The 17,943-nt window shown below is 40.9% G+C and overlaps 1 protein-coding gene across 1 annotated transcript in view; it reads left to right on the forward strand.

Annotated features, from left to right (window-relative positions):
- Window positions 1–17,943, forward strand: part of UNC5D (unc-5 netrin receptor D) — a 622,629-nt gene that overhangs the window by 490,955 nt on the left and 113,731 nt on the right. Inside the window, exons 5-7 of the mRNA XM_052661338.1 lie at window positions 13,002–13,182; window positions 14,056–14,223; window positions 16,210–16,374. Coding sequence (XP_052517298.1) covers window positions 13,002–13,182; window positions 14,056–14,223; window positions 16,210–16,374 — 514 coding nt within the window. The remainder of the gene's footprint in view (window positions 1–13,001; window positions 13,183–14,055; window positions 14,224–16,209; window positions 16,375–17,943) is intronic.

A 17,943-nucleotide genomic window follows, 5' to 3' on the forward strand; every position in this document is an offset into this window, starting at 1 on the left:
CTTTCTCAGTGACACAGATAGTAAGGAATCTGCCTGCAATGCAGGAGACCCGATACATTCCCTGAGTCGGGAAGATTCCCTGGTAAAGGGAATGGCAACCCAGTCCAGTATTTTTGCCCGGGAAATCCCACAGACAGAGGAGCCTGTTGGGCTGCAGTCTATGGGGTCACAAGAGTTGGATGTGACTTAGCAACTAAACAGCCACAAGCCCTCCCTTTTACCTTTGGTTACTACAGCTTGTTTTTCTATGTCTGTATGTTCTCTTCTACAAATAGTTCGTTCTCTTTTACAAATAATTCATTTTTTTTTCTTTTTTTTTCTTTTTTTTTTTTTAGATTTTACAAATAAGTGATACCATATGATGTTTTTATCTGACCGACTTCACTTAGTATAATAATCTCTAGATCTGTTCATGTTGCCGCACATGGCATTATTTCATTCTTTTTTATAGCTGAGTAATATTCCTCTTTAACGTCTGTTTTCCTAGCTGCTGGGCACATTGTATTGTATACAAGTATAATCTTAACTCATTACGTTGAACTGCTTTTTCAGCACAAACATTTGGAGAATAAATTCATTGCTTTCTATACAAAGTATATTTGACTCTCCTGCCCTCTTTCCAGGTTGGCAGTGGTTAACCAGGCAGCTGCTGCTGCTGCTGCTAAGTCGCATCAGTCATGTCTGACTCTTCGCAACCCCATGGACTGCAGCCTACCAGGCTCCTCCACCCATGGGATTTTCCAGGCAAGAGTACTGGAGTGGGGTGCCATTGCCTTCTCCAACCAGGCAGCAGGTTCTATTAATAACAGAAAAGCAACATGAAAACAATAGGAATGGCAGTGGGGTTACGTTTGCAAAAGAAGGGCATTACATTTGGGCACAAAGAACTTTTGTTTGAAGCAGGTAATGACAGGCTTACTCACTGTTTTATTCCTAATCAATATTTTGGAGAGCACACAAGAGCTGATGTTAATCACTGTCTACAATGGGAAAGCACTGTCTGAACCACTGATCTAGAGAAATTATCCATACAAGACTTCAGAGTTTGAATTTGGCTATTTTGCACTTGAGTTATTATACTGAGCATGACTTTTTCTTGGTACCGCGTGTATTTTTTCCTCTTTCACGGTGGCTTTGTGTCTGTCAGGTAAAAGGAGACTTAGATGGAGTGTACAGTCATCAAAGGGATGAAAGATGAATAAGCAGAGAGCTTTTTTTTAAGCACCATTAACTCAGTGGCATCTACCTGGGCTGTAGATGCACTTAGCTGATTTCATTTTGATAATGCTGTAAGCTGGGCTCTGATAATTGCCTTCTGTAATTGGAACAAATTTATGATTATGCTAATTCATTCTCAGCCACCCAATATATGGAAGCTCAGCTCATCCATATCTGTCCCTGCATTTCCTTTGTAGATCATTACATGATTAGCCTTTCAGTGTGGCTGATGGAAATATTTTTATTCTGAACAGATCTGGTTTCTCCAGTGGTCTGTGTCTGTTTGTGTCAGTGACCTGTGTATGCATTTCCAAACTGTATGCAACTCTGATACGAGCTTTTAAAACCAGTTATGATGTGAACGCTTTGAGTCTTTAATGCTTTAATCCTTACGAAGATGACTATTTTCTCAGCACTTGAGTATACAGTACCTGGAAGTAAGGAACAGAAAAGGGGAACTGTTAATTAACATTCCCTCACCACCACTTTAAAACCTGATGTACATACCAGAAATTGGTATGGAAGGAAATGTGAATGCAGAGACTGTTTTGAGTCTCTCTGAAAGCCAACTCTTTGTTGGTTTTTTTTTTTTCTTCTTCTTTTTTTTATGGCTGTTTTGAGTCTTTGTTGCTGCGTGCGAACTTTCCTTAGTTGTGGCGCGTGTTCAGGTACACGTGCTTCTCATTGTGGTGGCTTTTCTCGTTGCAGACCATGGGCTGTAGGCAAGCAGGTTTTCAGTAGTTGTGGCACGCGCGACATGTGGGATCTTCCCAGACCAGGAATCCAACCTGTGTCCCCTGCATTGGCAGGCGGATTCCTAACCACTGGACCACCAGGAGAGTTCCTGAAGGCCATCTCTTTGTAATCTTGTTAAAGAGTTCTTCCCATCCTAAAATAATCCTTTAAAGTGGACAGGCAAATGATACTATGTTATAGGTCGCTCATTCAGATAGCCAAGGCAGGTTTCAAAGCTTAAGAAGCTTTGGAAGCATCTCCAAGGTATTGCTGTATCAAAGGTTCAAAACCAGAATTCCTTTTCCTGTAGCAGGTGAGAGAGAGCAAATGTAGAATTAGCAACGAACAAGATCCATTCCACGAAGGAGAGCATAGCTGAAAAGCTAATGGTAGCACACACCTCCTTTATGAATCATCTTTCGATTGCACATCTCTTCCCATTCTCATTTTTATGCTTCATCTGTTCAGTGTTGTCTTTTCCCTCTGATCATCATTCCTGTAAATGCTTTACATTAATGTAAACATGTCTCGTTTCTCACTCATGACAGTGTTACAGTTTCAATAAACAGTTGATCAGGGTGTTTACTTTCCCAGAGACCATTTACCTCAAAATGAATTTTTAAAAAAATAACATGAGGCTGCACTTGGCTTGCATAACTGAAACGGGGAAGCTAAAGGACAACATGCTCTGACTAGAGGCATAGAGCATCAGAGCCTAAGATCCCCTCATCAGAATTCAGGCTTCCACAGGGGAGCTCTCGTCTGCCATTTCATTCAGCATCCGTGAGGGTGATTCTGTCTTCGATCATTAGGTTTCTCTCACTTCACAATTAAGCTGGATTTCTACTTCCTTTTGTGATGCATAATCAGATAAGTGGAGCTAAATGGCAGAAAGTGCAGAGTAGGAGGCTTTAAAGTCAATCTATCCAGCCTGGAAAGGCAAGGAAGACAAAAAGGGGAAACACGAGAGCGCTGTTATAAATAACTTGAAGGAAATAGTCTCGAGGAGAGAGGAGAGGACAGGTGACATCTAATCTGAAAGCAGCGAAAGGAGTGATGGCCTAAACTGAGATGAGAAGGTAATTGGCTCCGTTCTGACGAGAGGCATGTCACCTATGGTAATAGTTAAGTCCCAGTGAAGACTTCCTTTAGAATGCCAAGCCGGATCATGGGAAATGTTAAGGAGCCAGCCTTCATGTGATCAGCAAGACAAGAAAATGGCTGATGTTTTGTGGCAGGAAGCTGTTTTGAAAGCTACAACTTCTGGTTGAACCATTTTCCAAGTTTGTTGCTTTAGGTGAAGCCTGTAGTCTGTAAAATGGGAAGAATAAGATATTTTCTGCCTGCCTTGGAACTGTCATGAGGATCAAATGAGATAAAGTTTTGGCTAGCAGTGTTTGCTTTTGAGCATAAAGACAGTGACCATCACCTCTGTGAGTTCCTTTGTCTTCTCTTCGTGGTCCCAAGACGGCTGCCTTAGCTTCGCAGTTGCATCCGTGCCCAACCAAATAAAAGACCTGAAACACCTATCCCTTTTCTTAGGAAAGCTATTTGCTAAATATTATAAGTTAATTTCCTAATTATTTATTTCCTGTAAGTCACCCAACATTGGCCTGCTGAAGTATTTTAAGACTGCAGGCTACTATCACAAAGATTTCATGGACTATTTTCATGCATTTCTGCCCATTGCCCCAAAGCAAAACCAAGCACCAGATAACTGGGAGAGGACTACCCTAAGTTCTGAATAGCTATATAGGGACAAATATTAAGTTTGAAAAAGTTTTATATGTTAAAATAGTGCTGGCTACATTCTGAACATCTTGACATGTTAATATAACCAGAATGTGTGCATTCAAATAAGAGCTGGCCTTTAAATCAACCGTCTGGGAGACAATATATGTATTTAACAGTGTTGCTTTTGTCAAGATATTTTTGGCATACCCCTGTCCTTAGGGATGATCATAAAATCCCCAAATATGTTTTCAAAATTATCTTCAGTGGTGTCAATCCACTGTATTTCAATGTAATTTTGCAAATAGCATGGGATCATTCCACTCAAATATGGAAAATAAGATGGATAACTAAACACAGTGATTAAAAGCAAGATTTGAAGTCAAAACTTAGATTTAAATTCTGGTTCTACCATTAAAAAAATTATATATATATGTGTGTGTGTGTGTATATATATATATATATTTGTGCAAAGTACTTAACATCCTTGTTATTTGCAAAATGGAGATGGTAAAAATGGTGTCCACCTCATAGACACATTTTAAGAGTGAAATTAATGAACTTATGTACAGGGTTTAAAAGAGTATTTGGCGTGTGTGTGTGTGAAGTTGCTTCAGTCGTGTCTGACTCTTTGTGACCCCATGGACTGTACCCCGCCAGGCTCATCTGTCTATGGGATTCTCTAGGCAAAATTACTGGAGTGGGTTGCCATGCCCTCCTCCAGGAGCTCTTCCCAACCCAGGAATCAAACCCATATCTGTTTATTTCTCTTGTATTGGCAGGCAAGTTCTTTAATACTTGCATCACCTGGGAAGCCCACTTGGAACAGAATATACAAGAAATGCTAGGTCTCATTGTTTTAGACTGGGAAATATTCATTTGATCAAAATTCATGATGTGACTTAATGAGAAATGTAGTGGTTGGACCAGTATGCTAGGTGTGGAAGTCAAGGCCTCCCCCAGGGTCCTCTGGAACCCTTTATCTCTGCCTGGCCCCCTCCTCTCCACCCCTGTGTCCTTGGGTGCCATATCCCGTTTACCCCCACCTGCAACTGGAATACATGGCTCCAGCCTTCTCATTTTCTCACAAAAATCCAATCATGCTTGTTATTTGGTAAGATGGCAACTTACCAAAAAGTTTGGGAGGTTATATAGGGAATGCCCACACTGTGAATGACTGTGACTTTCCAGTGTTTCCCTGGCTGGACCTCTCATAGCCACTAGTGAGCTGTCTGTCAGACAAGGTTGCCTTCCTAAGCCATCGTTAGTTGTAGTGGGGAGAAAAACCATTTATTACTCTTATATAACTCATACCTTGAGCAAATACATGAAATTCAATATGAGACCCTATGGAGCCATTATGAAATATTAGTGGTTCCCAGAATATATTTAAGAACAACTACGCTCAAAATGTCTCTCTTCCATTTCATATCTAGACTCCATTCTGGGATTTAAAGCAAAAAATAATATCCCCTTTCTTGGCCCAATCCCTGAAATGCAGTTTGAAGTTGTATGTGTGTATATATAATCACACCAGTCTCTAAACTTGCATATATGTTAATTCAGACTAAAAGCTTTATTCAACAGATGCTATTGAATATCCTCAAAATAAGGTGGTATGCAAGTTATAGGAAGATTTAAAATATTGTTTTTTTTCTTAAGGAACTTACCACTTAAGACGACCCCTAGCCAACAAGTAGATGAATTGGGAAGCTTCTAAAATCAGAAATCTGAGATTACATCTTTAAGAACAGCTCAATTTTACATTTCCTCTAGCAAATCTCAAGAGGACTGGAATTGGGGGGATAAGAACACTTGGCAAAAGTGAACGTGTTCATTGTTCAGTTGTATCCAACTCTGCAACCCCATAGACTGTAACCCACCAGGCTCCTCTGTGCATAGAGTTCTCCCAGCAAGAATTCCAGAGTGGGTAAGCTATTCCCTTCTCCAGGGAATCTTCCCAACAGAGGGATCAAACCTGGGTCTCCTGCATTGTAGGCGGATTCTTTACTATCTGAGCCACCAGGGAAGCTGAGGGGATAAGAACACTTGGTAGATGATACCAACTCATAGCCCTCATTGGCATTTTCTATGGGATGTGAAGGAAGAGAGAGTTCCAGGATGATACTATCTAGGATTCAAAGGACAACAGGCTTGGGATCCTGCATGGGAAGAGAGCTAGCCTGTTAAAGTGCCTTTCTCTTTCTAGTCTAGATTTTACACTTTTAGATGATTAATAACAGCACTCACCTTCTCCTGCTCTTATGGAATATTAAGAACAAGAACAGGAGCATTACAATCTGACATGCTTTCTGATGGAAATAAACCTTTAGGTGTAAAGTTTATCTGTATAAATATACAGGATATCTGACAAAAGGTCAGAAGAGGTGAAATGTCAAGACTCCTGCAAACATTTTCAAATGTGACCCAGCTCTCAGATAAGCTGATCACCCATGAAGCATCGATCCATCCCTCTTCCAAAGGAGGCAGCCTCCCCATTCAATTACGCTATGCTGCCTATTGTTGCAGAAATTTATAGGGTTGTCAGTTACATCCCTTCTCTCCCCAGTTAACCAGAATGAGGGATCAGAAACTCACTGTCTGGCATGAAATCTTAAGTGTCTTTGAAGGTCTGTTTATCCAGATTTGTTTATAAACTAGAAAAATTTACAAACTGCAGGCCATCTGCACATAACACTATGTTAATGAACTCGTGTGTCCTGCAAATCCATAAGCTCACTACCTCTAAATAACTGGTTTCTTCACACACTCCTAACTGGGATTATCCATCTAAGCTAAATAAGAAGAAAAAAAATTTTTTTTTCTCTAAAGATGTGAATGCCTTGCACCTTCCAGAATGTTAAGTCTTTCTGTCAAAGAGCTGATCTGTTAGCATGAGATCATTTGGATCAGTGATTTAAAAAAAAAAATGTCCATTAGCCTCAGGGTGGTCAATGTATTGATTCCATACAGCTAATTTGAAAATGTGTATTGCTTTTGTTAAGAGCTTAATTAGGGCTTTGTTGGCAACTGCTTACAAAATAATTTCTGAATTTAATACTCATGCCCTTATGATACTTGTAGAATACTGTATTTAAGTTCAAAAATTCTTAGATGCTTGGCAATCATTTCTATGAGAAAGCATTGACAGTGGCCCATGATACATATGAACCAGAGCATTCTTGAATGATGGGGGAAGCCGACTCACTGAGAGGAGTTAAATTCAGTGAAGTCTTCATTGCGGTGGCGCTCCCAAGAGGTCAGACAGCTCTTATGTTATGGTATCTGGAAACAAGAGAATGAATAGTGAATTTCCATGCAGTTTATGGATGTGTTTTGTTTGATCCTCACAATATACTTCGTAATGTGTGAGTCATTATGTTAGAATTAAGAAATAGTCCATTAAAATACACAGCCCTGGCTTCTCAAGCAAGATGGAAGATCTGGTTACGTGGATAGCAAGGAGATCAGACCAGTCAATCTTAAAGGAAATTGACCCTGAAGACTCATCGGAAGGACTGATGCTGAAGCTCCAATATTTTGACCACCTGATGTGAAGAGCTGACTCATGGGAAAAGACCTGATGCTGGGAAAGATTTAAAGCAAGAGAAGAGGGCAACAGAGGATGAAATGGTTGGATGGCATCACCAACTCAGTGGACATGAACTTGGGCGAGCTCTGGGAGATGGCTGAGGGACAGGGAGGCCTGGCGTGCTGTAGTCCATGGGGTTGCAGAGAGTCAGACACAGCTTAGCAACTGAACAACTGGTTACACTGGTCACCGTAGTCTGAACCGCACAAGTCTTGGAATCTGCATTTTGTCACCAGCAGCACCGGGTCCCCATACATCCTGACACTGAAGCTATGTACTCCATAAATGTGAAGATCGCTGTGATGCATTGAAAGCAAAAAAGATTTTAAAGCAAAAATGATTTCACAGTCATTTTTCATTGCACTATCATTGTTAATTTTTTAAAATACTCATGTCTCTATCTAAAGTGGGGAAAAAACAAAAGGAGACAGAAAAATGATAACATGCTTTAAGAAAAATGAGAGTGAGCTCATCTCTTCGAGGGAATGAGGAATAGGCCCTTGTCTTTAATATGCAAACAACGTGCGTGGATGTCTTGCACCCAGCGCCTCTTCAGTAATTTATGTTACTTCCCTGGCCCCCAGGAACATTCAAGTTTGCAACTGCTGCTGTAGGAAATGCTTTTTTTTTTTTTCTATTATCTTATTTATTAAACTATTCTGCATTAGGAGCACTTAGCTCATCAAAAATGTTTTAACATTTCTCTAAGTGACAAAAGCATAAATCCAAGAGCAATTCGTCACTTTTATAAGCCCAGAAAATACCAGACTGATTTTCTCATAAAGATCCTGCCATCAGTTAAATGGATAAACGATTAGTGTACGAATAAAAAACAGCCCTGCAGTTAGTGGCAGTAACGTGCCCATTGTTTGTAGACATAACTGGATTGATGGACCTCAGTCATGACACTGTAAACACCAATTATGCCGGAATGTATATATCCTAAGATACCTCATTTGTCCTATATATATTTTTTGGTTTTCAAGCTGTGTTCTGGGGAAATGAAGTAGCAGACCATTGTAAATGTTCACAGTACATGTGGGTGGATGAGGGTAGCTTGTATGGCAAGGGTCAACTTATAATTTATGGTACAGGTGTACTGAACATCTCCATGCGGTCTGACTTTTTTTTAATTTATTAATTTTTTTTTTTTGTCATGCTGGGGTTTTCATTGCTGTGTGCGGACCTTCTCTGGTTGTGGCGGGCAGGGGCTACTTTTTACTTGCTGTGCATGGGTGGCTGTACTTACTGCGGCAGCTTCTCTTGTTGCAGAACGCAGGCTCTAGGCATGCAGGCTCTGCATAAACACGCACATATTGTTTTTCAGATTCTTTTCCCACATAGGTTATTATTATACAATATAGAGTAGAGTCCCCTGTGGTATACAGGTTTGATTTTTTTTTCAAGTCCCCAGTCATGTCTGACTCTTTGTGACCCCATGAACTATTTATTATATATAGATAGATAGAAAGATACAGATATATATAGCGTGTGTGTATCTGTTATTCCCAAACTCCTAATTTGTCCATTCCCCCCTTTCCCCTTTGGTAACCCTAAGTTTGTTTTCTATGTCTGTGAGTCTATTTCTGTTTAGTATATAAAGTTCATTTGTATCTTTTTTTAAAATTTCTACATGTAAGTGATATCATAAGATAGATATATATGTATGATCATATATCATATACCATATGATCAGATAAGCTTTAATTGGAGGGAAGCAATCTATGGCTAAATATAAATTTGAATACTACTGTGCTAAGTAAGTAAAAGACTTTTATAAGCTAATGTAGTTGTTTTTCAGATTAATAAAGACCTTTTCCTTTATGTGCCACAGTTAACCACCAGGAAGAAAAAAAAAAACAGCTGCCCCAAGTCTTTTTTCAAAACCTCCGCAGCATATTGCATTTTCTTCCAATCATTTTTGAAAAATATGTATGTTTGTAGATTTCTTTTTTTGTTGTTTTTACAAATTTATGATTGCACTAAACACACAGTTTTGTAGTTTGACTCTTTCATGCCTTATGAGCACTTTTAGTATTTTCACTAGTTGAAATCATGACCTTTAGTGCTATATAATATTAAATTGAATTATTGAATCATTTATTTAAATAGAGCTCTGCCATACTTTTTTTTCTCTTTCTTTCTTTTTTGCAACTAAAAATAGTTTATTGTGTTTAAATCCTTGTTTGTAGCCCCAATAACCTTCTTTGGCGAATTCTTGAGATCACAATTACAAGAACAAAAGGCTTACTGTCTTTAAGCCTGTTAGATGGAGATAACATTAGGAAGAAAATTAAAGCAGGACACAAGGAGTGAGGGGACTTTGCTCCTATATCAGAGAAGGGTTGTCAGGCAAGACCTCTCTAAGGAGGCAGAATTTGATTAGAGACCTGAATGAAAGGTGGGGTTGAGCCTTAGGGACACTCACAGGTGAGGCCTTCCGGGCAGAGGAAGCAGCAGGTGTTAAGGCCCTGAGGTAGGAACTTGCTTTGAGTTTTCTAGAACAGGAAGGAGTCCAGTAGGGCTGGAGTAGAGTGCACAGAGGTTACTTGGGGAATCTAAGGTGGGAAATTAACTAGGGGGCAGACCAAGTAGGACTTTCTTAGCCACGGTAAGGATGTGCAGTTTTGTTCTTAGTGGAGTTCAAAGCTGTAGAACGATTTGGACCCAGAAAAGGATATGACCTCTTCCCTCCGTGGAGAATCCACTATGGAGGCAGGAATGGAAGCACCAGACAGACCACAGTTAAGAGGCTATTAGTGTCTTCCAGAAAGGAGATAATCATAGAGCAGCAATAGCAGAAATGCCTGGTACTCTGTAAGTTCAATTAAAAAAATACCGTATGTGTGTGTGTCCCTGAGTACGTTTGTGTCATTTTCATCTTCATTCTTTGGGTAGGAATAATGTCATTATATTGTTGTTCACCTTTTTTTTAGTGGTACAGAATATTTATTGAGTTGTTTAATTAGTGTGTGTTTTTTCCGTCTTATTTTGGATGACATTTTATCATCAACTGATACGAGAGCATGAGTGATTCAGATCATAACCCTCAGATCCTCAGATTATTACCATTTTATACATCAAATCTGTGGCAAATATTTTCCTCATGTGTTGACCACTTCATTTTGTGCGTGAGATATTTTATATAAGTTTTTAATTTGGAACCAGACCTCTGGTAATGATTGTGGTTTTAATTTCCTCTGGGCCCAGATTTGCTTTGGAAAGCTTTCTTTGATTTCCAGGTGCTGGGCCTACTTTGGTTTCTGTTTCGAGGGCCACTGTCCCCAGGGTCATTTCCTCACTAGAAATGATTTACTTATGGACCATGGCCAGACTTTCCCAACTTCCTGACCAGCTGTTTGCAGGGGGAAGGATGGAAAAAGAAGATGACTTAAGGTGGAGACAGGAGGGAAGGGCTTTGTAGGCGCTAGAAATGGAAAGGGTCGGAAATTAACGATCAGAAAACCAAACAGTTTGCACTCAGAATTTCTGGACCAGGAGGAGAGTGGAGTGGAACCAGAGTTCCCCAGACCCACTTTAAGCTGACCGATTTGTTCTCTCCAGTGACACAGCAGTGATGGTGGTTTAAAAAAACCAATCCAGTTGGCTTAACAAAAATAAATGTTTTATCACAGATATTGCTGACAACTCTTACTTTCTGGTGGCAATGTGGATTTACTTCTTTTCTTATAAATTTATTTCTTTGGATGTTCTGGGTCTTAGTTGCGGCATGTGGGATATTTTTAGCCACATGATGTGGGATCTTCCCTGACCAGGGATTGAACCCAGGCCCCTTGTGTTAGGGGCACAGAGTCTTAGCCACTGGACCACCAGGGAAGTCCCTAGATTTACTTGTTTCCATCTTAACGATTAACTGTAAGGTCCATGAAAGAAAAGGTTATGCTGGTTTTGTTTATGTCACTTTATTCAACTCTCAGGATGACCTCTGATGTTCAGTAAATGTTGGAATATTTATACTTGAATGAATGAATGGCTGGAACATATGCAGTGTTACTGGGGAGTGGAGGATATTTTGTAATGGGCTGGTGGTCAGATTGTTTTAAAATTGGCTCCACTGCCCTGCTTCGTTAAACAGAGCAGTGCTTTTGGACATCATTAGTTTTTATACCCAAGGCTGGCACATGGTGATGCCTTGAGGAGCTGCTGGGGTTGAAGCTAGCTTGCCTCCTTACTTCATGGTCCTGCACCATGTTGCTTTTTTAGCTCTTGTACATGTTTTAAAGCAGTTCTCAGATCTCTCGGCTATTTTGGCATCATTTTCTTTTCTAAAACTCCTCCTCATCTAGAACTGATTTTGGATTGACTGATGGCTTTTGGTATTCTATACGCTCATTCTTGGGATGGTTCTTAGGATAAATATTAAAGTATCAGTATAGGTTTTCTTATGGTAAATAAATCCCTTTTAATGGGAGCCAAAAATATTTATTAAACCAAATTGCTAACAGGTGTCACTTGATTATTGGCAATAAATTATAATTGTTTACATTTAGAGATGAAATGAGACATCTTCTAAAGCCAACTTTCAATTATCTGTGTTAGCAGTGGGCAGGGTACGTGAAAAGAACCCGGATGCACGTACTTACGTGTGAGGTCTTTTTGGTGTAGTGACTGCTTTCTTGGTTAAATTACAGTTTTGATGTGTCTGTTAAATTCCTGTGTATAACATATAATGAAAACTAGAGCTAAATGGTTCTTGTCAAACAGGAGCTGTGTATGGTGCTACCAAGATGGCACAAGAGAGTGGAGATGCTGTTTAGATGTAGAAGCAGAAGGCAGCATGGGGAAGGCAGGCAGCTGGATTGGGGAAGCCTGGTCTGCTTGATGAATTAGGGGATGTAGGGACGGTGTGCCCCAGCTTCTGGGAGGATGAAGATCCAGGGAGCAGAAGGTCCCATATGTGGCTTCCTCAAGTGTCCAGGGAAAGAGTACTTTTGGCTAAGGATAAGTTTAAGGTGGAACTGGAAAGAGAGAAATAGACACTCTAGGAGCAAGCTAGAGGAAACAAACCAGAGATGGGACTAGTCTATACTCAGAGGATGTGAAAAGTGAGGTTCTTTGGAAGGGAGGCTGGGGCTTAAATGAGTCAGGTATCTGATCTGACCTAAACATCTGTTAAATCACTAAAGGAGTAACGTAAATGATCACCAAATAAACATATCTCTGAAACCGGGGAACACTGAGATCTGAGTTTCATTTCTGTGTTTCTGATTACCCAAATCTATGTTGTTGTTGCTTAAATGCAAACAATATGAGCTTCAAACCTTGTCTGACAACATAATACCCTCTCTGCACAGAGTCCAAGCTCTACCTATATGTGTTGCTTTTTCTGATCTCCATTTTGGGCCAGTTAGTGGAGTATCATCATCATCAGAGTTGTAACCTGATGGAATATAATGAAATGACCTAATTACAGTCTTTTATTGCATTTTTAGAAAATAGGTCAAAGTCAATAGGATGCTTATATTCTTTTCCCACCTCCGGTTTATTAACTGGAGTATTCATGTCCTGAATATACCAAATGAATGAAAAGGATGGTGTATGGAATAAAGATTAAAAAGATAGCATTCGTGTTGCCGTTCTGTGTGTTACGTACATCTCTCTCCCATATGCTGTAACCACTCATTTTCCGATTCCAGAAACGTTTGTGTGTGTGTTTGTGTGTGTGTGTGTTTAATGACTTGTAAACATTCCTGACTTCCGATAGGTGGAATGGCTGAAAAATGAGGAGCCCATAGACTCTGAACAAGATGAGCACATCGACACCAGGGCGGACCACAACCTCATCATCCGGCAGGCGCGGCTCTCAGACTCCGGGAATTACACTTGCATGGCGGCCAACATCGTAGCCAAGAGGAGGAGCCTGTCAGCCACAGTGGTGGTTTATGGTAAGACCAGCCCAAAGGCCCGGAGTGGATAGAGAGGATAGAAAGCAGAGGGGTAGAGGGAGGTGCATTTCCTTAGAACTTGCTGTGTCTAGCACTGAAAGGACTCCGGCGGGTTTCTATTACAGCGCCATCTCCTGCCTCAGCCCATTGGTAGGTGATGCCTATAGCCGTGAATGTATTTGCTCTCTCATCCAAGATTAGACTTCCAGGGGACAGTGAGTGACATTGTCAGTCTATTTTCAAAAGAATTTTAAAAGACCTTTCTTTGCCTCCATTGTGTTTACATTTGAAAAGAATCAGAGCAACTTCCGCTTCCCACTCTTCCCAAACCCAACATCCACCCCATCCTCCCCAGACTTGGCTATTCGCAGTTCCTCTTCTGGCATATGAAATCCGCCAAAAACAAACATGACTATTTGCTGAATAGCTCAGGTAATGGATAAGTGAAATTCCCGGCTATTGAAGTAAGCACTCCCTTCCATAATAGAAGAGCCCTGGGATTGACGTTTGAAGCACTGAAAGTTAATAGAAATTCAGATGCTGGTATTTTCTTCTTCTCCTCTGGAATTGCAAGTGCTGTAGAGATATGTTGATGACTTCTTCCTCTGGTTCATCATTTCCTTGCAAAGCAGATTCTCTGTGTCCCTCCTATGGTCTACAGAAGCGTAGACTGGGGGGTACAGACTAGATCAGCCCCATGGTTGCCACACAGTGGGGCAGCCAGTGAGGGTCCCACCAGTCTCTTGGTCTCTGGATGCCCAACTCACAACACCTGGCAAGTGGCTTGCACATAGTAGGCAATCAGTAAAAACCTCTTTCCTTTCTTTCTTTTTTTTTTTTTTTTCTTCTCCCCTCCCCATTTTTCTCTCTCAGTGAATGGAGGCTGGTCTTCCTGGACAGAGTGGTCAGCCTGCAATGTTCCCTGTGGGAGAGGATGGCAGAAACGTTCCCGGACCTGCACCAACCCAGCTCCTCTCAATGGTGGAGCCTTTTGTGAGGGAATGTCAGTGCAGAAAATAACCTGCACTGCTCTCTGTCCTGGTGAGATATGCATAGATTTCCTTTCCCCTTCTCATCCACCACCATGATTGAGCTGGTGTGACACGTTCAGTAGAACCTACCTTCCCAAAGTCAGCATCTTCCAAGTTCTTAGAAAGGAGGCTTTGTCCAGAGTACTGACGTGAAACTCATTGTAATAGCAAGAACATGGATGAAATACCTCTATGTGGGGGTATAGTTTTTCGCTTCTTACTCAGATTACCCTAGACACGCAACATCAGTAAGCCAAATGTTTTTATGTATTTTTATACTACCAGTGTTCAATTGGGCTAAGCCATGCCCTTCTCTCCTTGGGTTCTCCCATTGTGTAGCATTCATCTGTATAATAAGGTGTAGTGAATTGCCTTTGAGCACAAAACAGGTACCAAATACTTGACCTTTTATCATCAGTCACCATTCAACTAACCTCATCAGGTTTACCTTTGCATTTAAGACAATGCAATTGGCAGAGATTGCATCACAGCCATTTCTATTTTACATTTGGGCTATGATTGCCTTCCTTTCTGAATAGAGGCTTCATTTGCCAAATATGGCTTTTGCAAGTTCTTTTGCTCATCTTACTGGCTGTAACCCAATTTATACAATGAGAAATAGATGAACCAGAAGATGACTTTCTGAATGGGAAGCATATCCTCCCACTGAGAAATAAATGGATCCTGGGTCTCACACGCATGATCCAACATTAAGTCCAAGGACACGGGACCAGAGTCTTGTGTCTTTAAAATTGCAAATCTCGTGCCACTCGAAGCTAAGGTGAGGCTTTTGCCAGTTGCCTGTGCTTGGAGTTTCATTTTGAATTTGTATTCAGTGCACATTTATTGAGTGCTTACTATGTGCAGGTACTGTGCAAGACACATTTACACAAGCAATGTCCTTTAGTTTTGTGCCGTGAATTTTATGATTCCCCAGTTGACAGAAATAGTAAAAGTCAGGCGAAGTGCTCGATTAGGGTGGCTCAGCCAAAATGTTGACAGAACCAACACAAGGACTCAGATATTTTGCTTCAAATTTAGTATTTTTATTTTACCCTCTACTGGGCTTCCCAGGTGGTTCAGTGGTAAGCGATCTGCCTGCCGATGCAGAAGACACAGGTTCAATCCCTGGATCAGGAAGATCCCCTGGAGAAGGAAAGGGCAACCCACTCCAGTATTCTTGGCTGGGAAATCTCACGGACACAGGGGCCTGGTGGACTACAGTCCGTGGGGTCACAAAGAGTCAGACACGACGGAACAGCTGAGCACGCACAAGCTGTTGACTAGCTGCTCTAGATTAAAAATGGCAATATCTTCAATAACCCACATAAGCACGGTTGGCCTATTCCTAGGAGGTAGTGAAACAATTGCTTCCAACAGCTGCCATAATCTCTCGGGTTGTTTTTTAGTGGAATTAAGTTCAGTTTGTTCGTTTCTACATAGAGCAGCAATCTATGACCCAAGAAATTCTATTTATGTAAGTCTTGGTATCTTGGGGCTTGGCTGACCTGTTTTAGTTTAATACTATCAATATATATGGGTTTAACTTTTTTATTATTGAGGGGCTTTTAGGACTTAGAGAGCATTTATTCTACTTTCTGTTCTAAACTATCAACCCACAAGGAAGTAGTGATTACTAGTGGTTCTTGCACAAAGTGTATCTGTCCATCTAAGATGCACTTGGGCATAAAAGATGGGGAAAGAATGGATAATGACATGATTAGCTAACCTGAGGGCACGGGTAATTCACATGTTTGCCCAAATTCAGTAATTGGTCTCATCCTGCAACAGCAAGAGAACTACACCACTGCTGTTGTTCGCCTGTCTCCTTAGCTAAGAAACCATGGAGAGAAGATAAACAGATATAGTATTTTCTTTCTGTGGTGGTGGTGATTTCTTGAAAATCCAGCTCTAAGAACCACAGTGGCCTTGGAGTGAGTCTCCTGACAGCTGTCAGATGCAGTCTAACGATGGCCCCTTCTGTTTCCCTTTGAAGTGGACGGGAGCTGGGAAGTGTGGAGTGAGTGGTCGGTCTGCAGCCCAGAGTGTGAGCATCTGCGGATCCGAGAATGCACAGCCCCTGCCCCGAGAAATGGGGGCAAATTCTGTGAAGGTCTAAGCCAGGAATCCGAGAACTGCACAGACGGCCTTTGCATCCTAGGTAAGACCTTACAGTACACATGTTCTGTGTCTGTCCATCATAGGAAAAGATGCTGTGATAATGCCAGGACCATTGATTCAGTGAAACCAGTTCCCAGAAAACAAAATCCCCCAGAGCAAAAAGAAAGTGGGTGGAAAGTGTCAAAGAACAGACAAATAGGTCACTTTAAACATTGTTACCACTGTCAGTTCCACCCACAGGTATATTTACTGGGAAGGTAACTAGATATGGTTGGGAGAGAAATGATGTAGGCAAACGTGTTAGACTTTGGGGCTTAGCAGTTCTTTTCTTATAGGGGCCAATGTTTTTAGGTTTGGTGAAATTCCGATCTGGATCATCGTAGGCTTGTATTTCTCCCAAGAATTTTACCAGACTCTAAAGCATTTCATAATCCTCAGAGACCACGGGACATGCAGTGTGACCAAGGGACATGCGTTGTGACTGTTACCTTACAGATGGGGGGAAATACGGCACTGAGGAGGTGGCTGGGTTTGTCTCAAATTGGTCTGGCATGGCCCAAAATAGAATGCCGATTTCAGAACCTCCAAGCCTTTGTGTTATTCCTGAGGTTATGTTATAACTTCTTCAAGTGACTGTCTGCCTGGGTATGAAACCATGGGAGGATTAAATAGAACCACACAGAGGTGAGTTTTAATTTGGTGGTGTCCCTTACTAGCTTTGTGATCTAGGGGAAGTCACTCAACTGCTTAACTTCTATGAATTGTACCAAAAGTACCCAAAAAGTGCCTATTTTTTGGTTATCTTCTGGGCCCAGTATTAAAAGAATATATTTTGAATATTTCATGGGACAGAACAGGTGCTCGATAGCAATCCCTTCTCCGCTTGCCCATTCAGATGTGCTAAAGGGTATATTGATTTTTCTTAGATCGTTCAAAAACAGGAGATTCGAGGCATACCTATTCGTTAGAAATAGGTTGCCTTCTAGGATGATATCCAGCAAAAAATAATGTAGTTCAATAATTTGTCATCTTTTCAGGAATGTGTGTCACTTTTTATTTAGGAAGATTATAGTATGAAGGAGGCATCTAAGTTGTATTTATTTTTCTGTGTCAATATGACTAGCTGTGCTTGAAAACAAGCCTCTACAAACAGTTATATTTTCAAAATAAGTTGAAATGGTTAATGAATTAGTTTAAAATGATCAGTACATTGAAACAAGTGCTACCTCATAGCCCCATAATTCCTTTACTTGCTCAGTTCAAGTTCTGAGTAATCTGCCTATGTCAGATACAATACAAAGGTCTGTAATTAAAGAGAACCAAATCTCGGGCTTCCCTGGTGGCTAGTAAAGAATAGTAAAGATAGTAAAGAATCTGCCTACAATGCAGAAGACCTGGGTTCAGTTCCTGGGTCAGGACGATCCCCTGGGGAAGGGAATGACTACTCCTTATAGTATTCTTGCCTGGAGAATCCCATGGACAGAGGAGCCTGGCAGGCTGCAGTCCATAGGGTCGCAAAGATTAAGAGAAGACTAAGCGACTAACACTTTCACTTTTCACCCACCAGTCTCAGTAGTGAGAGGGCCTTGCTCTCTAGTAAATATACCAT

This window comes from Budorcas taxicolor, chromosome 24, assembly GCF_023091745.1.
Source record: "Budorcas taxicolor isolate Tak-1 chromosome 24, Takin1.1, whole genome shotgun sequence".
NCBI classification, from domain to species: domain Eukaryota; kingdom Metazoa; phylum Chordata; class Mammalia; order Artiodactyla; family Bovidae; genus Budorcas; species Budorcas taxicolor.